A 26335-nucleotide genomic window follows, 5' to 3' on the forward strand; every position below is an offset into this window, starting at 1 on the left:
TTAGCTAGCCTACTAACCTAGTCTACGTGTTTAGAGTGACATTGATAAGCTCCTTGTGATTGTTCACAACTTTGCATAACCAAAACCTCCACATGACTTTTGCTTTGGTATTTTTCCTCCTTTGCTTCCATATGTTGTGTTATAGTATGTGAATTGTGGGGCTCAGGGCTAGGGCCCACTCCACATTGCCCAGATCTCTACATGCATAAAACTTTCCAAGGCATGAACACAAGGCTTTAGCAAAGGTTTTAAAACCATTAACTGTACAACGTGAGTACTAAACCTAAAACACAACTATTAGAACCATTTTTGTCAATGATCCATTCCAAATCAATGTCTACTCAAACAAATAACAATAATAAACATTATTACCACCAATGTGGATCCATCTTAACCACATCTATCATGCACCAAAAGAGATCAAACCCCTTGAGATGCGAACATTTCCTCAAGTTTTACACTTTTAAAAAGGATTTGCACCTCAAGGTATTTTATTCCTCTTGACAAATGATAGATCCTTCGTTAAGATATATGTACACTGGTTATTAACACACATACCACATGTCAACTCCATATTGAGCATGAAAGAAATACACATCTCCATTAAAGTAATCACCACACTATTAAAACATTATATACATACATATATATATATATATATATAATGTTATGTCTTATCTCCATATTAAGTATTTAAAGAATTATACCTCCCTAATACTTCAACTATAAAAAGCACTTATCAATACAATTGATTTTGTTATGTCTTGTCTCCATATTAAGTATTTAAAGAATTATACCTCCCCAATACTTCAACGGTAGAAAGCACCTATCAATACAATTGATTTTTTTTATTTGCAATATATATATATATATAGATAAACATTTCTTTTATATTTTTATTGGCTATATATATATAGATATGCACATTTCTTTTATAACAAATACGGAAATATTATTTTATTATTAATTTTTTGTTTTAAATGTTTTGTGCCAACAAAAATAGGTATGTTTTTATGAAAAACAAAATATACCATATAGGGTAAATGCCTTCAAGAACCACAAACCACTCGCCCAACTAGATCAAAGATCATAACTCAAGTATTGGTTAAATCTTCTAAGAGGAAACATCCATGGCCCAAGCAAACATGGCTACTTTAAGCAATTTTTTGAGCGGAGAGGCTCATTCTACAACCCCATGTGAAGGGGATGTGTAAGTATGTCCATCCTTCTTAAAATAAAAATACAATATTCTCTAAATATAAAAGCAATGTCAACTATAATACAAAAAAAATGACATCCATATTTAATTAATTATCCATATGACATAATATAATCTCATGTAAAGTAATTAAAAGTAAAAAATAAATAAAAATATGTGAGTAAAGATACTTTTCAAAAATATTTTAACACGTGATATCAACTTCATATATATTTATAAAAATAAAATAACAAATGTTAAAAAATATATATATTTTTAATGTTGTATAGAATAAAATGTCCAATGTAGATTATGAATAAAATATTTTAATATGAATTAGTATTGACAAACATATATATATATATAACAAAAAAACAATTAATGTGTGCTAATAAAATGGCTAATAATCATGTTATGTAATCTCTATAATATTCAAAAATACAATTTAAACAATAAAAAATTATATATCGTTTTTTTGCACTCTAAAATAAGTTTGATCCCTTAACCCATGTTAAATTCATGGTTAAAATGGATCTATATTGGTATTAATGCACTTAATGTATACTAAAAAAACACATTTTTCCTTAATAAACTCATTAAATCAAATAGAAATTACTAAACTTCTAAAAATCCAAATGTCCTAACAATACCTACCAAAATATTTAACTCTAATTAAACATTAAATGAACATTAAAATAACAATGCCCTCTAAAATATTTTAGTTTAATTAAACACTAAATAAATATTAAAATATTTTATCTATATATAACATTGTATTTTTTATTATTATTAATCTTCGTATCAAAACTTATAAATATTCATTTTTCACATGTGGAAAAAAAAAATCATTTTCCAAATATTCATTTTCCACCTGTGAAAAAAAAAAAAAATCATTTTCCACGCAAAGAATATAAAAAAAAAAATCATTTTCCACATTAAAAAAATATTTTCTTTTACTTTTAACTACTTTATTTTTTACATTTCTTTTTCTTTTGAAAATATGAATTGCAGAATATCCTTTTTACTTTCAATTATTTCAATTATTTTATTCGTTTATGTATTTTACTTATTTATATAAAAACTTTCAATTATTTTATTCATTTATATATTTTATTTATTTATATATAAAATTCAATTATTTTATTCATTTATATATTTTATTTATTTATATATAACTTTCAATTATTTTATTCATTTATATATTTTATTTATTATCCTTTTTACTTTCAATTATTTTATTCATTTATATATTTTATTTATTTATATATAAAGTTGAATTATTTTATTTTTGGATAATGAAGTATATTTATTTGAGATTAAAATTGAAATGTTTTTCTTTGACAGATGATTTTCAACTCCAGCGCGCGAGTTTGTGCTGATCCTTAAACTCAATTTTAGTAAACAAAATATCAAATGCTGCCAGTGTAGTTTGGAATCATTCTTATTAATCACTTAACTTTGGAAAGCAACATCATGGCATGATTAGGAAGAAAGAATAAGACAGGCATTTAAGACTTGAAATTTCTATTTCCAAGAAACATAAATACACGCAATTTCCTTCATTTGGAAAATAACAGCATGCACCCCAAATTATAGATCTAAAATCTGAAGCCTTTATAGTTGTACAAAAATGGCAAAAACAGTGCATAAAAACGTACAAGTGGAATTATTCATCACAGGATGAACTTGCACTTTCCTCTGTTAGAGGAATATCTTCTAGTATACTAATTGGACGCTCATCATCACTAACAGGATCTAAATAAACTTCGTCACACTCTGAATTTTCTGTACACTGCTGCGAATGTTCCTCATCTGACTGCGAAAAAAAATCTGAGAAAGATTCATCAGGAGATTCAGATGAGGAATTTGAAACACCTGCATTGGAACGATATTCCACAAACTTATCAAGTGCTAAACGCATCCAGTCAAGTTTACACTGCTCCCTTGCCTCTTTCACTGGGACCTGTAGAAAAAGGTACGAGTTTAGTCCATATTTTATGTACAGACCTCTGAAACAAAGTATTGAAACGAAAGCTGTTCAGAGTTTTCTAATGATCACACTTAGCATAACTGCAATGACATAACGCATGAGCATCAACTCTCACTAATATAAATCATATCAATGTTCTCAAATACGGATGCTGTAAAAATTACCTACATACATGAAGAACTATATTCTTTCCAAATTCCTTTTATATTATACTTTGTGATGAAAAAAATTTGTGTTAGATCTAAGACTTTTGTGATCCATAATGTAGATATAAATCTTCCAGATTAATCACATTGTTAGGATTGTGTTGTGGAAGTTTCCATCCGGACTATACATGAGTACAAGCTCTTCACTTTAAATGTGACATTATATTGATGAATATCACCCAAAAAAAGGCATATTATTGTGTTAGATCTAAGACTTTTGTGATCCATAATGTAGATATAAATCTTCCAGATTAATCACATTGTTAGGATTGTGTTGTGGAAGTTTCCATCCGGACTATACATGAGTACAAGCTCTTCACTTTAAATGTGACATTATATTGATGAATATCACCCAAAAAAAAGGCATATTCCACATAATGTAAGCAACATTAGAGGAATGGAATTGCATTTCATATATATATATATATATATATATAAGCAATCCAAAAGATAATAATGAACTAAACATGGCATTGGTAAAATGGCTTCCTTGGTTTAAAAGAACCAAAATATCTTTTGACAGCTCCAACTCTACCAATTTTAGGCAACCAACACAAATAACTACGATCAGGCATCCTTGAACATAACTTTTAGACCTAATATCCAAAATTTATTGATCACAACCACCATACATACGCTGCTCTTGTTTGCTAATATTTTAGCTGCCTTTATTCACAATATGGCTGAGCTCATGTTCCCTATACCTGGTCCATCTCAATTCAAAGGTTCTCTACTCAATCATTTAAGTGTATGGAACCAACACTTCTTCAAGGCATATTTAGGTGGTCCATCTCAAAGATCATTTCAACTGGCTGATTTTGACCATTTCCATGTCCTTCTACAGTTCTATTTATAATTCACTGAAATTTCTATTTATAATTCACTGATATTTGTCAATTTGTTTATATGGGGTTTACCCAAGTCCATAACCACTATTTGGCTTTTCTATCAATAAGCATAGCTAACAAGTCCATAACTCCTATCTCGTTTGTCCATCAATAACCATAGCTAAGAGTACATTTCGCCAGAAGCCAGCAGCACAGTATGCGGAGGCATGTATAAACATTGTATCTTGGATAGATGTATGCTGGCAATTTGGCTAACTATTAGCACAGTAATCAACCTACATAGTAAACAGTCCAATCAACTAGTTTAGAGAGGAGAATGGCCTTATGCTGCCACCATCAAATCGCTATAAAGTGTTCTTTATCTCATTTTTGTATATAATATGTCCTTGTATCATTGAACTTGGAGCAGTTCAATGATTATTCAGCTTATGTACCTTCTCCCTCTCCCTCTCCCTCTCCAATAGAGTTATCCTCTTATCTAGATGTCTTATTCTTTCTTCTTTGCCATGAATCTCATCAAACTTGGCAGCTTATGTACCTGCTCTCTCTCCCTCTCCCTCTCCAATAGAGTTATCCTCTTATCTAGATGTCTTATTCTTTCTTCTTTGCCATGAATCTCATCAAACTTGCCAGCTGGCTCATATATTTGGGAACATTTAACTGCTACATACTATTAGTTTTGCACCGTATTAAAAATTCCCCAAAACCAAGAAACTTGTACAAATACAACATCACTCATTTTTTCTCTTTAAATGAAAGTTCTATCATTTCCTGTGGCACCAGTGGATGCAGATACAACCTAGTTTTTGACTCTTGCTGCTCGACAGATTTTCGAAGTGCACAAGGACAAACCTTGAAACATGCATCCAGCACTTAGAACCCCTGCGCTGTACCACATGTTCATGTCCAGTACAACTTCATTCTTGAAGCCTATGATTGTTGTGCAATAACATCATGCACCATCTTAATCAAAGTTGGATATTTTAAGTATTAGCCTCTGACCAAACCCCTCCCCCTCATCACCTTTGTCTTGCTTCTCAAAAGTATTTGCCAGGCACCATGTCTTCTCATTCTTTTATCCCTTTCAACTCTGCTTTGAGTGAAAGTTCTGATAGAATTGGTCTAACCTGTACAATTCATGCACTTATTAGGGTGCCTAACATAATGTTTTAATTGCTCACACAAACAGAGAACGTGCAAAACATGTGCATAAGAGAAAGATGAAATCTAAGCCCCAAGGGTTAACTCAATCAGTTGAACCATCTGACCAAGGCATGTTGCCAAGGAGGACGCTAAAGGTCATTCAAATCTGGTCGACATCAAGGTTACTTGCCGCTATTATAGCTGGTAGTTGAGCCACCCTCCATCTAGATATTCCAAGCAAGAGAGGGGATCCTGTGAGGTTTTCTTTGGAAAAAGAATTCTTAGAAGCATCCATTACATTCATTCAATTTTATAATAAAAATGGACTTTATCGTCCTTAATATATATGACTATGATTTGGCTTGACACAAGCAACAGCTCTATCATCAATTTTCAATCTGCACCATTACATAAATAAGAATTTATAATGTACTAGTCTTACAATGAAAGATGAAGATCTTCAAGGGAAAAGTTGGCAATCCCTGTTATAAACTATGTATAATTTCTGTTCAAATTTGAGAAATATTCCCCATTAAAAATCAATTGTGCCACAATGGACACTCATGCACCAACATTTTTCATATGACCCAGACCTACACACAATGAAAACTTTAACAGCAAACAAAACTTGCTCACATTTCAGCATAAACAATATGGCACCAAAGCAGGAGTATTGTTTTAGTTGAACAAATTGGTTAAGGTCCTGAAAGGTCTTCCCACCCTGTAAGGGTTGGTCCCAACCGAAAGGTCTTACCTGAGCATAGCTCACTTCAGCTTCTAACATGGAACAGGGACATGATCTTAACTTAGGTAGAAAATTATCGCAGCCCTTCCAAATTCCATGGAAGCCAATCAAATTCATATACAAAAATTAATTTCAAGAAAGTAACTCTGCTCAGTATAGTCTCAAGATTTGCAGCCTTTGGCAAGTTAGACCTGTGCGTTCAGTGCATCTACCAATCACATAAGAGAAATCACAAGGAGTTTTGAGAAAACCACCACAAGAGAGGAGTCTATAGGATGAGAACTCGTTTAACCATATGGTTGCACAGCCAACCAATTGGGCGATCAAAGTTAATGACACCAATGAGGGAAATGCAACTAATTAGTTCTAACTTCTGATCAAAGTTAATGACACCAATGAGGGAAATGCAACTAATTAGTTCTGCCAGAGTGAACACACTCTCAAGTGTCCTGATTTCCAGAGATGAGACAATGATCATCCAATTTGCACAAAGGTAACCATTCAGGACCACCTCCATTGATATTTGATGATTCATTCTTGTATAAATATGTATATTTGTACTTGTAGATCATCTTCAGCATCATCGAGAGATCAGATTGTTGTCTTGTGGGATCTAGCTGCACAATTGTTTCCTTCAAATGACTCAAGCCATATTGCTCCCTACAGCATTAATAATCTCTACTCAAATTTGTATTAGATATTGTGCCAGAAATACACTGTACAATTGAGCAATCCTTTATCTCGTTGGTGTGATCTCGCGATGAATGCTCAATCACTGTTTTATTGCTAAGTTTGGATACACAGTTAAGTTGGTCTTATTGTCTTGCTTAATTGTCTAAGCAACTCGATATCAGCACACTCTGTTTCACGATGTTTACTCTGCAATTGTAAAATACACTCCTCACCTCGATAACAATAAGCTTTTGCTGTCCACTAATAAACCTTGCTTCAGCTAATACATTCCTTATTCAGTTCACAACAGTTCCCTAGTCGAACTAATCCACCAGCTTGATGCTTTGCTTTAGCACAACCTAATTCACATTGGCTAACAAGTCTCCTCACAAGCTTAAGGTTGGTACACATCTAGGTGTTCACTCACATCCAAATCATGATCACTATGTGGAATTATCTTCGATATGATGGCAGTTATTTGCAATAGATTTGTAACAATAATCTCTTAAAATAACTCAATTTTATAAATGCAGAATACAACCTCATCTTAGTTGATTCGATAACTCAACTCAATCATGCCACAAACCATATTGAGTAAGCAAAGCAAAGTGCTTTGTAGCTTCATTTGGAAATTAGACAATGATTTCAAAACTGAATGAACCTTAAAAGAACTATATGTCCCATAAATTAATTAAAAAAATTTCTTCTTCAAGTACCTTCAAATTACACGAGATATTAAAGAAACATCAGATATATGCCCTTCAAGGAGATCTAATTCGTGCTTATATGAGTTATATCTCAATGCATGTTTTCAAATCCATGCCTTGCAAACACAAGATTGCCTTTTGGACAATGATGCACTTTGTGCAGAATTCCTTGAACTTCTCTACAAATTTCTTCATTCTCAACAGCAGAACATTCATGTTCATCTGATGTTATATTAAGATGTATCATGCAAGTCAATAGGGTGCACACTAATGTTGCACTACATCCTATACCCTCTAATTTTTCCACTACATTTTACCTCACATGAGTTGCCCATTTTTCTCATCTCCTCTTGGTGTCATCGTCTTTCTTTTTAAAATTTATAAATTCAAATCGCGCATTCACCAATCCCTTTTTGCTTGAATTGCGATCGATGATGGTTTAACAGAGCCTAAATTCAGAACACATACCACTTTAAGCAAAAGATATCTAACTTAGCTGTCAGGTGCATTTTTGTAAGACAAAAATGTCTCATCACATTAATTGTTCAAATTTAGACTACTCCTAGATACTAGCGCGTCATCTAATTCCTTCAAATTGTCATCAAGGTTATATCCTTCCAACAGCACTAGTTTTTACTACTCGTTCTAATGCCCTTTCATGCATTTGACATAATGTATACTGTTATGGTTGTATTCAGCATATTGAAAATACCTAACTCACTAGTTGATGATATATCCCTTTTATGCAATCAAGATACAACTTGCTTTTCACTTTTCTTCTATGGTTGGACTTAATCATTTCCTTGGTTCTCCTCCAAATTCTCATTACATTTTTTCTAATTACCTTAGTTTGTGCTACCCCCTCCCTCCATCCCTCAAATAATATTAATTAACATTGAAATACATATCCAAAAAAGAAAACCCCCAGGGTTAACTCAATCAGTTGAACCATCTGCCCAAAACATCTATGAGGTTTTCATTGAAAAAAAAAGATTATTCCGTGGAAAGATACAAGGACACTATAAATATGCCTTCTCATACAATCTCATTAATCCCTTTATTCATATATTGACTTTGGACTATTCTTGAGATATTTCTCATCTCTAACTAGCGATTGTCACATGATTTCCAAGACATAAGATCATGGCCAAAGCTCTAGTTATGTGGCTTAAGCATATTCTTCCTAAGCCCATTCATAATGAGGAAACTAGCTTGTTTCGCAACTGATACATCTTGGATAATGCTATCATTGTCTAGGAGGGTATGGAATTGACTCAAACTTTTGGCCTACATATATTATTCAACAAAATTGACTTCACAAAAGCATGTGACAAAGTTGAGTGATTCTTCGTTCTAAGCTCCAACCATGCTTAAGACCCTAGGTTTGGTCCCTCTTTTATCAACCTTGTTAAAACCCTCTACAATTACCCTAGCAGCTCTCTATATCAATCATTACAAGTAGAGTGAAATTGGCCTCTTTTAATCCATTAGCCAAGATTACCCACCAAGTCCAGCCCTCTTGCCAATCGAACCAATGGCCTATTTTCTCAACTCCATAGTCACTTTCGAGCACAGTCAAATTAATCTCCTTCCTAAGCTTGAGGTTGGCCAACCAATGTTACCAAACCATTAGCACCAGTTGCTAAGTTTCATATCTGTACAAATCCATCAGCATCCATGAATGTATATTGCTCTTCTTATTGAGTGTCATCCATGGCAACATACAAGCAGCTATAAAAAATCCTATGCACATTCCTGTGGAACAAACCTAGCAAGTAGCATGGATTCCATAGAGCTGGTTAGGCACTTTGTTATATCACCTAGGAAGAAGGAGGATTCAGGACATTGAAACAAAACAAGCACCAAGTAGGTGGTGAAGAAGGTGGTAGAAGCTGAAGAGGCCTAGAAAGTGCTCCCTAGACACCACATTAAGCAGGGACAGCCTCTAGGTAAAAAGGCTTAGCAAGGAATTTCTTTTCAACCTATCCTACCAAGTGCTAATCACTTCAAAAGAAAATATTTCAAGCACCTTCAATGTACAACGTATTTGCAAGGCCTAGGATGCACTCAAACCCTTCCTTGCCTAGAAAAAGTTCTCTTGTGACTAGATTATCACTTAATGATCACCACCTTAAGTGGCCATCATTGATCCTTTTTAAGGAAAAAACCTTCGACCAAATCTTCCTAGTTGTCACCCTTGAAGCTCTTTCATTGTGACATCCAATCCCCCAATGATCTCTTTGACAGCTCTACTAGGGCTTTGCTTTGATGGGTTGACATGAAGCAAAAGCACGAACTAGGTAGTGTTGACATGCTTATTATGGACCCAATCCATAGGATCATTCCAAACCATCTACAACTTAAGCATTGTTATCATCAACTTACACATAGTGGTGAAACTAGAAATGGGGCAATGCCATATCTTTTACGTAAAAATTGGTCGTGGGCTACAAGTGATTGTGTTCCAATCCATAACTAGAAGGCCAACTTAACAAGATTTGGCACTTGTAGTCAAAACAAAAAACCTAGTTATTTCACCTTCTCAATGTATGGAAAGTTGGAAACCTATTCTTGAACATAAAAGGACCTTTTATTCCCAAAGCTTGATTATAGAGATGTTATTGATAAATGGTGACCACATCTAACAATCCATGCCCATGATATTCTCACTTGGGTGAGCTGAAACCCTAGAGCATATATCTATTCACTTGCTAGGAAGGTCTAAGCATGGGACAAGTCTATGTGCCAACTTTTGCCTACTTCCCCGCAGAGTTTCAATGCACTTGGATGCTTATCACAATTGAAGTGCTCTTTTGGAGCTAGAAATTGTTAGCACTAGGTTTGTACCTTCACAAAGGGTCCAAATGTTTTGAGAATCAATTGACAACTTCATTTAGAAAGAGTGAAGGGTTAAGTATTGGGCTATGTAAAAAAAAAAATTATGAAAGGGTAGCATAAAGCTTAGAAACATTTCAAAAGAGTTTATTTATGTTATACCTAAGTTTTCCCTAAGTTTTGCAACAAATCGACGTCAATCAAATGCAAACAGGTAGCACTACGGAATATTTTTGTAGTGTCTACAGCTATCGCTACGAAAATATTCGCAGCACCTACAAGCCCTGCTACGAAATATTTTCATAGCGCCTACAGGAATTGTAAAAATAAAAACTTTTTAACCGCCCTTTGGATTATTTTAAGCGCCCAAACCGTTTTTCAAGAATCCTAACTCTTGTTATGAGTTGATGTGATGTTTGGAGGAGTTTCCAAGCATTAGAGGATGGTTTTAGAGCAGAGAGCTAAAAATTGTAGTTATTTATAAAAGAGTCATTTCCAACGTTTCCAAGTAACCAGTTTGCAGTGAACAGAGGATTTTTAAGCAGTGTTTACAACAAGTGACTAGGTTGAGTGTAACTGCAGTTGAGAAATGGGAAAGTCTGACCAAATAAAGCAGTATGAGCTAGATGGCATAGAATGGTTCCAGGCCTATGAAGAACTCATACCAGTTTTCACCAACGCAGGATGGGAGCCGATTTTTCATCGTTTTAATGGATACAATGTGAGCTGGTGTCACGATTTCATTCATTCCTTTGATGGAAGCACAGCAAGGGTAAGAGATTTAGAGTTTGCAGTCACTGAGGAGTCAATTACAAAAGCTAAAGGGTTATCTACTGAAGGAGAGAAGTGGTTCCAAAAGCAAATGGTACAGAATGTAGATTTGAATTTCTTCTTGAAGTAAAATGTTCAAAACCCTAATTGGAGCATTGGTATCCCTCAAAGTGTGTTGAAGCCCGAATGGACTAGTGTTCTAAGGATTGTGCAGATGTTCTTTATGTGTGAAGGCATACTCATAGATTTATTTATATCACATGAGATTTTTATGTCACTTAGTTGGTTTTAGTAAGATGAGCCTGCCCTATTTTTTACACCAAAGTTTGCTCAAAATGACCACCAAGGCCAAAACCAAAACTGAGTTATTCTCTCATGATATACGCCATCATGGTTTTATTAAAATGTTATACACCCATGAATTCAGTAAGCATGTCAAGCATTTGAGACGGAGGACAAGGAGAAACCTGCACCCAAAAAGCAAAAGCAGAGTAAAACTAAAACACCTATTGAAACCCTAAATCCATAAGCAGAGCTAAATCTAGTCATCAAATTCCTATTCAAGGGCTTGCAGAAAACTCTACGAGTGAACCAGAAATTAGGGTTTATGAAAGAAAAACCAAAAGGCAACAAAAACAAGTACAAGAAGACAAGAAATCAAAGCATATAGCAATAGAAGACAAAAGGGGAAAACATTCAAACAAGAAGACGAAGGATACCAGCAAAGAGACAAAGCATAGGGTTCATTACTTTAGAAAACCTCATACTCAGCCTACCAATAAGCTTAGGTTAGACTTCAAAGCTAACTTCAACCCTAGACTAAAGGAACCAATAATTATTAATGAAGAAGAGAATGTAAAATCTTCCAAAGGTAAAAAGAAATTTGCAAGGAAGAAGGGGAAAGGAAACCCTAGCAGCTAGCAAAGGCATTCAAGAGAGCGACAAAAGAGTTACAAGATCAATGGCAGATCAGGACAAGTTGAGCATGCTTGCTCAAGTTGCTGAAGCCATGGAAGAATGAGCAGGTCTACTTTTTGACAAAGTAGTATATTGATCCAAAAAACAGGGGAATTTAATGTTTGTTGTAAAACCCTAATTTTGACTAAAATATTTCATCATGCTTCACTGAATCTTTTTGACAGTCGGGCTAGCATACTTCAAGTTGAATGAAGATATCATAAAAGCTTTTTGTGGATTGTAGGCATGCACATGAGGTTCATCATATATACCCTTCTTAAGGTCATAAGAGGCTAGAATAATCAATTTAATAATACATTATGCAAAAAGTTTCATCAGAAACTCTTATCTCATCAGCTTATAAAGTATGGATGTATCATACACATTAATGTATGTTGTACAACTTCACCAATTTGATTTCTGAATTGAATAACTAGATGTATAATCAATCATGATTAATTGATAGTAAATTATCGTTTTATATTAATATATTCTATATCTTTTAAATTCATCCAAACATGTTTCCTTCTATCCTATAAAATAATGTACCATATCATACCCTAAAATTTGGGGTGTCTCTACATTCTTCCAAGATACTTGTCCCTCCATCTTCCCATCCCCTAACAACTATGAAATGTAGGTTAATAACCTCCATTCTGACATAATTTCTGAAATGTAGGTTAATAATCTCCATTCTCACATAATTTCCTAAACTTACCGTTCAACCCATTATACATGTCTTTACAAAAATGCATGCATGATGTTATAGGAATCTATATGGATGCATACATAACACAATAACATGAACATAAAATTTGGAGAGAATAATAAATGTATTTGTGTATTAATAGTGTATAATGAGAACCTGCTAATAATACGGAAGTAGGCTACCCTTATTACATACACCACTCTCTCAAATTAATCATAATTCATTATATTATTATATAACATCCTAGGATGATTATGGTGGTTTGATCACCTTATTAGTTATCACTAACCTTCACATCTAAATGTTATAAAATTTAACTAACACTAATGTCTAATAACTAGAGATCAAATGATATAAAAGATGCATTAATACTAAGTTGGAAGTTTGCTCTTCCAACACCCCCCTTCAAATGAGGTCTCCAAACACTCTCAACAACAATTAAATATTGCTGGTATCACAGAAGTTTCTATCTAAATTCCAAATCTACGGCTTCATCCCTGCTTCGGATGAGCATTGTTAATGTAAAAATTGAACCTTGATACCCTGCACTGAATACATTCTCCTATGTTTTCACTACTCCACAACACCAAGGTTATGGAAGCCTCTTTGGGTATTCTATTTGTACAACTTGAATAACACTTCCTAAACTAAGAAATCCCTCCAATTTATGGTCTGGCCCTTGTTTTGAACACTATGTATGGATTAGCTCCCATCCACCAAGTCACCTAGGTAACCAGCAAACCAGCTGCAATGCCCACCACCTTGGAGAGCGACCTAGGTACATGACAGATCTCTTATTTTTACTACTGCCAATCTCATCGGCTTATCATGCTTCTTTTACGATTTTGTTTACTACAGTACTCATTTCGAAGTAATTGAAGTCAGTACCACAGTAAGTGTATATATCTATATATATATATCTATATCTATATCTATATATATATATATATATATCACCTAGGTAACAGCAAACCAGCTGCAATGCCTACCATCTAGGAGAGCAACCTAGGTACATGACAGGTCTCTTCTTTTTACTACTGCCAATCTCATCGGCTTATCATGCTTCTTTTGCGACTTTGTTCACTGCAGTACTCATTTCAAAGTAATTGAAGTCAGTACCCCTGAAGATATATACATATATGTATATATCTTTGGGGGTACATTCATGCTATCTAGCTTCACCTATTACAAATATGATTTTTCAATTCCAGCCTGGACACCCAAACACGTTCGTCCTTAGGGGAACCAATGTTACAATTACATGAATCCATTTACCAAACTTTCAAACATTTCTTGTGACCAAAACATTTACCCTAAGATGGCACTTTCAAATTCCTCAATATGCCTTGTCGCCTCATTCTGGAAAGAGACAGGTGCACCTAGACAAATTCCCGAGACACCTAAAAAAAGACTTTTATTTCCCAGTTCTTAAAGAAATTAATAAGTCATTTCAAAGAAACAACTTTTGAAACTGTCCGCCATCATATATTCTCGCATCTCCTAGGATTTCATAGGCACATCCAAACTGCTGGGTGTCTTCTACCATGTAATCTTTAGGAGCTGTGCACTAATTCATCACTGCCGCAGATTTTTCTCAAAAACTATGACTGGGCGTAACTCAGCTGATTCAAATCAAGGGCTATCTATTTGGACAGAAAATTATGCAAACATGTGCCCTTCAACAAGATAAACCTTTCAACTAGAGAAAACATCTTAGATTCTCCGGAAAAAACATCGACCTCCAATTTTCAATAGAAAAACACATCAATCTTTATCGCCATGTCATAATCTTATAATATTATTATTAAACAAAACAAAAAAAACATATGTCGACTTCAAATGCTGCCACATTTTTTTATCAGCTGCTGTGCTTTCGTTGCCGTTCTAAAATTTCCATGCTTTGTTTCCTTCTGTTTAATTTCACGCTTCGTTTTTCCGGATCTGAAATTTTATCGACTGAAAGTTTGGGGGTTGTGGTCTGGTTACCCCCTCTAACTTTATCTGCATCCGTGTTTGTATGCCGTCGTCCTATTAAAGTTTCCCTGCTTTGACTCCCGTCATTTCGTTTCGTGCTTTGTTTTCTGTCGCTTCAGTCGAATCTGAAAATTTCAGCCTCTGTATTTTCTCTGTGGAAATTTTGGGGTTGTAGTCTGTGTGCCCTCTGACTATGTCAACCTTTGTGTTTGTATTCTGGCTGCGTTAGTTCTGCCCATCATCGTCAGATTGCAGTCAAGGTGGTCTGATCTGATTTATTTATCATCATCAAGGAATCTTCATGTTTGTGTCTATCGCCGAATGTCACTGTGTTAATGCGGCAGATGCGCATTATCAGGAGATAAAGGTAGGCTACCCAACTCACATGTGCCACTCTATAAAGATATAGTGTCCTAGATCAGTTAGGTTGTTACCATAACATTCATACAAAAGGTTTAGTCAAGATGGAGGCAAATGTGGAGATCGGTTTCTTTTGCCCACAAATAAAGGATATGATACACTAATTTGATATCATATACGAATAAGGCAAAATCTAATTAATCATCGATTTTGCTTTTTTGGGTGGAATCTAGCAATAGAATCCCACATAAATTGATTGAGGGATCCGAAAAACCTTGGGGCACTAGGATTATGTAGATTACAGAACTCAAAATTACCATTCCAAGAACCAACCTTGAAGGGCACTAGGATCATGCAGATTACAGATCTCAAACTTACCATTCCAAAAACTCCCTGCTGTATTTTGGACAAAATCATCTGGAAAATATGCAGTCAAATATTAATACATATACTAATTATTCTTATTATTATTATTAATAAAAAATATATTATTATCACATATCACTAAAATTCATATGTGTGCATGTTTATGCTTCCCTTAATTCTAATTGTTTATTCCAACTTCCAACAGTTTAATATAAATTTATATTAAACAGAGCACTACATCAAGAAATTCCCTTCTCATTCATTAGGAGATATCCCACTATCGATTTGGAATCCTCCTAAAGCCTTATTTTAAAGGTATACAAGAATATGCCACGGAATGCATAAATTTAATCTTGCACAGAACATTATCCTTAGGGACTCTAAAGCTGCGGTTGATGTCTGTGAGTTGTTCAATGCAGCTATTGTCTGTCTCAGACAGTGAACAACTTTTCACTGGATTCCACTTGAGTCCGAAAGTGGCCCCAAAGAGTCTACTCAATGCATCTAAGACCAATAAACATGGTGCCCAAAAAATTTAATTAGAATATCTAGGGCTAAGTAATTCAGCAAATGAGCTCTCAAGTTAAAAAAGTAACTAACCCATTTACGTTGGCGAGCATCTTTCTCAGGCCATGAATCGAGTTGCTCAGTAACCGCCAATACAAACATATATCCTTTTCGCCAACCTCCTACATTACGATCTTTTTGATGCCTTGTGCTTAAGAAATCCCATGAACCAAGAGAACCCTGCAAGCATAACCAAAATGTTCAGTCAATCAATGGATTCAAATTCAACTAACCCTCCATTTCTGCGGGTATTCTCAATTATAACATAAAGACATACTAGGAAAAGGCTAAAGTACAATCATGGTCAATGACATAAAAAGCTAATGTAATGCAAGCACAACCACCTTACGTTATATTATAGAATAATATACTGTCCTTTTGGGATATAGTAAAATAATACCCTGTCCTCTGATGCCTGATCATTGCTAATGCAAAATTTGTAGTCCTTGAAGGCTTAATCCATGATTTATGCAACACTGAGCCACAATTGTCCGTCTCCTAAAAAGTTAAGGGCCAAGGAGAGGATACTATTGAAGTGGTGACTTGAAAGGTTAATTGGACTATCAACTGTCTAAACAAAGTTTTAGTCATAGCAATAAGTATTAAGTGGTTTTAAGAATATAGTTGTTTTTGTGAAAATAAGGGGAGTACCAGATCAGTCAACTAGTATGAGGATAATGTTGAAGTGGTCATTTAAAAGTTAGACTATCAACTGTCTACACATAAAGTTTTAGTCATAGAAATGAGTATTAAGTGGTTTTAAAGGTATAATTGTTTTTTGAGAAAGGGGGAAGTACAAGATCAGTCAACTAATATAAGAATATCAACGGGCTAGGAAGTATCTCTCAACGCTGTGAGCCTATACTCAAGAACCAATAGCTATGGTAATAGACCATGGATCAAAACTAAGGCATCATTAACTTTGTCACTTTTATTACCAAGTTAACCTCATTTTCTAGGTATAAATATATTTTCATGTAAACCCATTTAGTCGAGAAATCCAGAACATGGCATAAATTCCTCCAACCAATATGTTACAAATTCAGTGTATTAGAAAATAAAACCAAATTTGAACAACTACATATCATCTAAACAGCAAATTATGTTGTTCACAACAATAGAAGAACATGTTTCGATAAGCTTCTCAAACATTACTAACAAGGACACAATCTTTCAATAAAGCAAACGTTGAATACAAAAACTTCTAGCAATGCTAGTGATGCTTTGCACACTTTTATCAATTCCATTCTCAAACAAAGTCTCGACCAAATGCAGGGAAACCAACTTAACAAGTCCATACAATTCCATATATGACAAGTATATATGCATATCCTTAAGTAAAAGCCCAACAATGCAGAACACAAATACATAACCTTATAATGAAAAATCACAAAAAACAACTAAAAGGGCTAATGCATCTTTAGCTTCATGACCCAACCAGAAATAAAGAATGGAGAGAGCGAGAGAGACCATTCATAGGCCACCATGCAGAGAGGAAGCAAATAATACTATGGTGTTGTAAATCAGTGCATGAAGAAAATGGTAAAACTTAAAAGCAATTAAACTAACCTCAATCGTTCCTTTCACACCAGCTTCTTCCAGAGCTTCTCGGCATGCTGCCTCTTCCTTCGTTTCATCATCTTCCCACCCTCCCTACATTAAGAAAACAAGAGTCAAGATAACATAACAAACCCCTATTATGTTGCTAAATTGTCAGTAGTGTAATAGATGCATCAAAAAGCCACTAACTTAAATGCACAACCTACCATGGTGTTCGAGATCCTGAACTGCACAAGAATTGAACTTGTGCTAGTTGAACGGTATAATTACTCTAGTAACAACTAGACCAATATTTATATTTGAAAACACAAAGATGAGCAACCTTAAATACAATGTAACATTTAATAAATTGCTTGAACTTGATTTAGTTAAATCAACTCCCTATACATAAGATGGCGCACCTCAAGGAAGAAGTAAGAAATTGATTGAACAGGAGATAGCCAATTCAACATCTAGACTTATACATAAGATGGCACCTCAACAAGGAAACAAGGTATATAGATGCAATTCCTTACCCAAGACTAATGCTATACATAATAGGATATGTATGTATACATACTAGCGCATCATAGGGCACAGATTAGCCATAATGATATCATATCATTGTTGGCCCATGGTATCATTGTTAGCCATAGTCAGTGTTGTAGGAACCAATGGACATATCAACTACCCAGACGCACACAACAACCACTATGATGAAGCTAGGGCACAATTGAAAAGTGTATTTGCAAGCCACAATAGGGTGCAATCATCTCCACTAGCAGCAACACACCATGACGACTGAAGTAAACAGTAACACTATTTTCTTCACATCTTCAACTTGAAGCTTCTTCAAAACGCTAAGGGAGAAAGATTTTTCCTAGGTAGGGGTAAAAGTAAATTGTAATTTTTAAGGCAAAGTGCACACAGAGATGTCCAACATAAAGCAAATATAGGTCTAGAAGTCGTTAACAAGGCAAGCTGCAAAAGTAAAGAGGTAAAGAATCGACTCACATTGGTTGGTCTCTAAATACATCCTACTCCCGAGGTTGGGACTCATGAAGGTGGGACTGAAGTTGTTTCCAGATCTGTGGGTTCCATATTAAAATGTGTCCTCAAACTAACAGTGGTGGATGTAACGTGCATGTTTTTTACACCTCAAACAAACCTATAACCTAGCCTATCTTAGAGAACATGGATTGGAGGAAAAACATGCATGAGAAACAACGAAATCTGTTGCCATTTGCTTGCATTATTGTTCCATTCTTTTGAATGTTGCTAAAGCCCCCAAACTAGCAGACCATAATAGATACTGTTGCCATTGTTGGCACAGGGTTTAAAACCCCTATGTTTAGGGCCAATGGAGCCTACTCAAGATAAGACTAAATTTCTTAAAGATAATTTCTAGAGATGGCGATAACTAACAAAGCTACTGAGCTACTTGTGTAATTATTAGATACGTCAGTCAAGATCAGAGCCTCTAGAACAGAAAATGGCAGAAAATAGTACATAGAGAAACCATTACACTCTCACAAAGATTTTAAAAACTGAAGCTATGTGACACAGTTTGTTTAGCATATGGAGATCAAAGTCTCAGAGCAGGGCAGAAACTGGTTTGCCCCAAAATTACGAACCACGCTGTAGCTGGCCAAAAATTATATAAAAACTAATCCAATCAAATAAAAAAAATATGTAATTATTCAAAAATTAATTTTAAAGATATATGTTCATGTACATGCATGTAAATCCCATTACACACATATGCAAAATTTATTCCATTATATTACATGAAAGGGAGCAAGTAGCAAAAGTCCATCTAAATAGAAATTTTGGAAGGGCATACATAAACATCAAAACTCTAAATGACCTCTAGAGTCCAATCATCATCATAATCGAAAAACGTACATAACTCATCTAAACTCTGGCTCATTAGACCAGTTTGAGCGAGGCTACTCGCATTTTATGTTTTGAATTAGTTGGCAACATTGAGCAGTACAAAGGTTCCAAGGCACCACTGCATATGCTGAAATGCTATAAAAAATAAGTATTCTCACGTGCTGAAAGCTTAAATCACCACAATTTTTATCTTTTTCATGTGAGGTTCGATGGGTCTGATTCCATCACAATTCATATCCTCAAATGGGGTCCCACCTTAACCTGTAGTGTTAAAATTTAAGTGGCTGAAGGTAAAATATAAGCAAAGGTATATATGTCAACATTAGCATAATACAATTTCAAAAGGGAGGTCGAAGGTAACTGGATGACAAATGGGATTAGGATTCTTTCATTACTTGACAACAAAGGATTTTTTTTTCTTTTCTTCAATGCCTAGTCTGGCTAGTTGCATTGGTTCTAACCTAGACCAGTCGGTTTGTGCATGAACAGGATCCTGTCAATTCAGGCACTGAAGTGGCTTACCTAGGCACAAAACTGTCCAAAACCAGATCAGACCAGTTTATGGGGGGAAGCAATCTGAACCAACCAACTCTGGTAACATTTATGGAGATGTGTTCCTCCATTTCTTGATGCATTAGGTTGTTGTGTGACCCCTATTTTCAAAGACATGCTCCACATATAAGTTTCGCATATTCAATATTTTGAGATATATTTTGTGTAACTTGGACTATTACACTATATAATAAGTTGTGTTCCCTTGCTTTGGGTCTCCTTTCAATATTACTCTAGAGGATGAAATTGCATTATCCCATTTTGGCCAACCTTAAGTCCACGGGCTATGAGTATGTGGGAATGGATATGGATACCACACTTCTCAAACCATGTGACCAGGCTAGTCGAAGGTACATATATCAACAAAAAAATAGATAAGTGGAAATAATGTAAATCAGCAGTAATTTGAATTCATTTTTAGATTTCAACTCATTCATTATTCAACATTGTATATTAATATCCCTTTCCTTTCCAAACATGGTGCAGAAATGACAAACATGGAAATTTGAAACTTGAATCTTGGTGAAACTGAAATGGGGGGACACAAGGAATCATTCATTATTCAACATTGTATATTAATATCCCTTTCCTTTCCAAACATGGTGCAGAAATGACAAACATGGAAATTTGAAACTTGAATCTTGGTGAAACTGAAATGGGGGGACACAAGGAGTGAAGAACATTGATAACGATGAACAATGTTTAAATTTTGAACTTCCTGTAATAAAAACAGGAAACAATGCCCTACTTCCTCTCTCCTTCGCTGTTGCCATGTTGGTCTCTTCCAAATTCACATAGCCAAACTGAGCCCACCTTATTGGGCCTTTTTAATTATATTAAAACTATTTTTATGCTAAAATTGGTGTCAACATAACAGAAATCAGGGTGCATCTACGAATTCATTTGGACTATAGTGGGGTATGTAAAAGTGTTGCTGCAAGGTAATGGCAAGATATGAGTACGAGTAAATCCTCAATACAGAGTTACGGGCTTGGGTACCAAGAATCCAACCTCAAGTACATGTACCCATGCTATTAGGGTCGACCTATGTGAAACCCCAAAGAGCCTTTGTTGCTTGGTAACCTTTACACAAAGGTTTGGCCACCAAAAGTTGAACTTGTAAAACAAAAGCTAAAGAACTTGAACTTCCCGTTTTAAAAAGAAGACTAGAAAATCCTCTGTACCCACTGCCAACACATCAGTAAAATCAGTTTTCTATTTTATACTATAGAAATCCTTTGTGCTACCACATCAGTAAACTCAGTCCTCTCTTTATACTATTGCTGTAGTGTGGTTATTTTCTTATGTTAATATAAGCAACCGTTCTCATGATATAACAGTAACCAAGTTAACCAATTAGGCCAAAAAACCAAGTAAAACAAATCAAGTCAATGTAACTCAACCAATTATGATAATAGTTGCATAGAATTAGCATGAGAAAAATATGTTCTTAGGAAGTATGCAGATGGGATCTAATATCCCATCCTTTCATTGAAGTGCACATAACTTTGTTGTTTGACAAAATGAATATTACAATAAGAGAACAAATATTCTTCGATAAAATATATCAATTATGAGAAAAGTTAAACATTTAAATGTATACTGTAAATCTATATCAATATAATTATATATGAAAAAGAGTGCTATGTATCCAAATGCATGCCTCAGCCCTTAAACCCAAATGTGTGCTTGCATATGACTATCAAAAGAGTTTATTAATAATTTAATATTAAAATTAGCTAATCATACTTGCATAATATGCAATCCTACCCACCTTTTCGAAATACATTTAAATAACACTTAAATAATACTAAAACAGTTAAATAGATATATATGAAGAAATTAAATTGATAATAGATAACTAATAAATACTTATTATTACTTTAATAATTTTGCATTATTTTGGACTATTAATGTGCATTACAGAATAGGCATCCAATTGTTCATGCATCAACCACTGCTAATACTAGCTAAAATGTTAAAATATAATTTAAATGTTCTCAAATGATAACAAAAAGAAAAACAAGTCTAGCCAATTGGGTTACTCGACAAAAAACTCAGGCTCCAATAGCGCTGCAAAAGCAAATTCAAATATATGCATAGGTATGGATGGGAAGTCGAGGGTTTTTATACAAGAAAGGTTCATGGCCTACTAATCTCTTACCTAAAATCTTTATTCTAACAGGACACATCAAAAACCTTGAAAGGAAACAAATACCATAAAAGCAACACATCCAACCTTAAAAAATAGAATAAACCATAAAGCAACCTAGAAAGCACTCTTTCAAATGACCTCCAAAAGTACTCTGTGAAGGATCAACTAAGCTCACCAAAACTGAAACAAAAAGAAGCAATTGAAAGTTTTAATTATTTGGCTTAAATTGTAGTTTTGTGTTCACTTAGATGAGGGAATTCAATTCTAATGCTTCTGACAGACACCCTCTGGAAACGAGATTTCTCTTTCCCACCCTCAAACCCTAATTTTTAATTCAACTTTAAATATTAAAATGATGATAAAGAATGTATCTTTGAATAGTAATGTTGTGTCCATAATTTTTCACAAGCCTTCCTGAATAAAAATTAGGTTCATTTCAAACTCTCTCCCCAAAGAACTATCCAGCAATGTTTCAGAATCTGACCATGCTGCAGGCTGCAGCACATTCCTCTCACAATCATTTTCCTTGTTGCAATCCACTCCATGTGTAAACCTGCTGGGACTGTGAAGATAAGCATTAATCATGTGGATACAAATGGGGACTAAATCTTGAAATGGCATTGGCTAGAACACTCATTATCGATAGCTTGAATAGCAAATCCATGATCCCAAATGGGAATATGCTCCAGTCTTCCATGATAACGTAAAAAACAAGAACAATGCAATTTTTACATATGCTCCTCATATGAAGTATCCCCCAAACTCCAAGTCAATATCATTATTAGCTGAACCATAGGGAGGCAATATTACGCAGTTGTATCTCAAAATGCATTCAAAACCTTGGTTATTCTTCCCACCGTAAATCTAAACCAGATAATGGTATTGATTCAAGAACAGTCTCACATCAAATGCACCAAAAAATATTAAAAGTAAAAACACCAAGTGCCAATATAGTAGGTGGTGGGGAAACCTTTGGAAATAGAAGGCCCTGTCCTCTGTGTGGTGTGACCATAAGCACTTCTAGCGACTCCGTTGAATTGCCATTGCAACCATCAGCAGTTCTCTTAGACCTGTATGGGATACACCTGCCCCATTCACAAAGACATTCTTCAGGCATTTCCAATTGTAAGAAATAAATTATTAAAGCAGTGCAAACAAGCTAACAAAGTAAAAGAGTAGAAAATTCCTTCGTATTGGCATAAGTTAAAATAGAGAAATAATCCCATTCAGAATATGAACCAAACATGAACGATCCTACTAGACAAAATTGTTAACTCAGACCGAGTTAGCTCATCTGATTTTTCTATGCACAATTATTAGTAAAGTGAACATATAGATTTCCTTACCCAAAACTTTCTGCTGCAGTTACCAGCAAATACAAAAGCTACTACATCCCAAATGGAACCAGAACTTCTAGGTAATTACTAACTAGGTATGGATTCATAATCATAAAACACTACCATTCAATGTATTCATGCCATAAAAGATAGCAAGTATAGCATTTGCAAATGTGTTTACTAGGGAATATTTCGTGTACTTCAGTTTACATCATTTTGTAGCAGACAGTAGACTGTAAAGAGCAGACGCAATTAGACACTTTGTTAAATGTAGACAACCTTATGCAAAATCTAAGGGAAACACTGGTTCGATCATATAAAACTACAACGATAAAAGGTTGGTTTCTAAAGCACATTACCCAGCCTCCTCTCTGTTAACTTCCGTGCATTTTAAGACAATAAGTAACATCTGATGCTTAAGCCTGGCTGGCTGCAGATTTATCAGTGAGCACTCTCTCTTCAATAAGCAGAAGCATTACTCACCTACTAAAGTGCAGCCTGTACAAGAGGTAGAGAATCGGAGACTAGCCCAAACCCATCTAAACCGGATCTAATATGCACCTAAAGGCTGTGAAGATCAACGTTACATCTTGAGTTCCAAGACCCATTTAAACCGGATCTAATATGCACCCAAAGTTTGTGAAGCTCAAGGTAACATCTTGAGTTCCAATATTTGATACATCAACCATTTGTGTGAGCTCAGAATATACATCCTTGGTGCTCACGCTTTGCAAGCGCATCAAACCCGGGCTTGAAATGGGTCTGGGCCAGTGTCCATGTTCATACACCCAATACCCTGTCTAAAATTGAGTGCATCATTAGATGGGCAGACAAAGAATTGATGGATCATCCCCCAATTATACAGTTTGCCTAGGTCTAAGTCCATCAGTGAGCAGAGTCCCAACTTGTTAGAGAAAATGCCTACAACAGGATGTCCACCCACTGAAAGTTTGGATGATCCGTAATTCCATATGGGGTTGCAGAAAGGGACGATGATTCACTGGTGATGTTACATTGTTATGGAATATTAAACTGCCTCCGAAAATACCATCATGTCCACCATTATGGCTGTGGTCTGCACTACCCAAATGGCATAATTTTGAAAGCGATGGAGATTGGCTGCAAGTCATGGGTGATTTTGGTAGAATAGTCACCCCTAAGAGTTGGCACACCTAAGCCTAAGGAAGTCTACTCTATGTGCTGCAGTCTCTCTGGGAATTTTCATAGAAGCACAGTGCACTAAACTAGAAGAAAAACCCCTGTGGGTAATTTCCTTTTCACTTACCCATCATGCTTCATTGCGCGATTCCTAATGCATCTCAATACACTCTATGAACCCATAATACTTGCACTTGCACTAATGTATTGTTCACAAAGATAATGGTTTCTCAGTACACTCCATGAACCGATAATACTTCAACTTGCACTAATATATTGTTCACAAGGATAACTGGCTGACAAAAAACGCTTCCCAATAAAATTAATTTTAATTTAAAAATATATAAACATAAAAACATCCGAGAGCTAGAACAACGTTATCCACTCCTAAAGACAATTCATAGACCCCAGAGCCAGGCGAAATAAAGGATGGCCTAACAAGCAAAGAGAAAGGTTTAAGCCCTGAGATTCCCCAAGTCAAAAACAACAACAACAAAAAATGGTGGCTTGTAATTAAACTAAGGGCTGCTTTTACAGAGGCTGATTATGTGAGACTCCTGGGATGAAACAGAGCAAATTTTATTAAAAGGAACTTATTTAAATTTGCCATCAAATTTGGCATAATGGTTAATTGGTTACGGGATGATCAAGCTGGCTTGCTTGGCCATTCTCCCCTTGTCTGTTAGGCATGTTGTGTAGGTATACAGACATGTTGTCTAGGTGTGTGTAAGAAACTCATCTGTCAGAAGAGTCATGTGGGTGTGTAAGTGGGTGTGTGTGAAACTCCCTTAACAAACTTGTTAAGTGGGTTGTGTGAGAAACTCCTCTGCTGGACGTGTTATGTGAGTGTCTGCTAAACAATCATGAAATGCTCATGTATTATGGCTTCTTCTTGTGGAAAACGCGTCCTGTAGCTTAGCCTCTACTATTTACAAAATATCATCTCCTCTCCTACTCCAACCATAACATATTTCCACTCTGAACGGTCGGAACCGCAAAATCACAAAACACTTTCGAAAAGCCCAATGCATGAGTCGCAGGGCGCTCACCCGGCTACGAGGCGAGACCCCTCGTGATAACGCTGGCGATGTCGACCAGTTCTTGCAACCACCGTTACCATGCTGTAAGGTAACCCAAGCGTACCCCAGCTTCGGTTCGTCAAAACAGATAATGAAGTCGAATTCAATGTCGGTACCGTATAAATAAAGGCCCAAAAATAACAAGACAACTACTCTTCGTCTTCTTATTTTCCAGCCAAATTTGCAAGGGGAAGACGGTGAGGGTGAATTGCACGGGGAACTGAACCGACGACCAGCAGCAAAACATGCAGCGCCACTGCAGCTTCCGCTCCCATCAGAGCTCGAACGTGGAAGATGCCCCGACCTTAGATTAACATGAACTCGTTTCTGCTAAGTAGTTTAATCTAATCAAGGGAATCACCTGTCAGGAATCCAAAGTTCGAAACGCACAGAGACCAAATAGTATTTTTCCAGAATAAAACAAAAGGAAGAAGGAGACGAAGCCCGGCGGATGCCATTCAAAAAGTCTCAACTGTAAATCGGGATTCGGAACCACCATATATCTCTCTGCGCTGTTTATCTTCCATCAATTATTATTGATCTTTTCCCAATTATTATTTTATTGCCTGTA

General features: G+C 35.3%; 1 protein-coding gene across 2 annotated transcripts; it reads right to left on the minus strand.

Annotated features, from left to right (window-relative positions):
• Positions 1 to 2694: 2694 nt before the first annotated feature.
• On the minus strand, positions 2695 to 26335 carry LOC149167386 (nudix hydrolase 18, mitochondrial-like). Of its 2 annotated transcripts, none has more exons than XM_089432965.1 (5): positions 25735 to 26335; positions 23161 to 23275; positions 17618 to 17701; positions 16082 to 16228; positions 2695 to 3161 (listed from the first exon to the last, which is right to left on the minus strand). In XM_089432965.1, exons 1-5 carry the CDS (start codon positions 25803 to 25805, stop codon positions 2865 to 2867), a joined length of 714 nt encoding a protein of 237 aa, XP_089289091.1. In that variant the 5' UTR covers positions 25806 to 26335; the 3' UTR covers positions 2695 to 2864. The 2 variants fall into 2 exon arrangements, with proteins under 2 accessions (XP_089289091.1, XP_089289093.1); XM_089432967.1 differs by lacking the exon at positions 25735 to 26335 and adding an exon at positions 24813 to 24943.

The sequence above is a fragment of the Pinus tabuliformis genome, chromosome 5_1 (genome assembly GCF_031772625.1).
Source record: "Pinus tabuliformis cultivar Carrire ecotype Pingquan chromosome 5_1, CPIR1, whole genome shotgun sequence".
Taxonomy (NCBI): Eukaryota; Viridiplantae; Streptophyta; class Pinopsida; order Pinales; family Pinaceae; genus Pinus; species Pinus tabuliformis.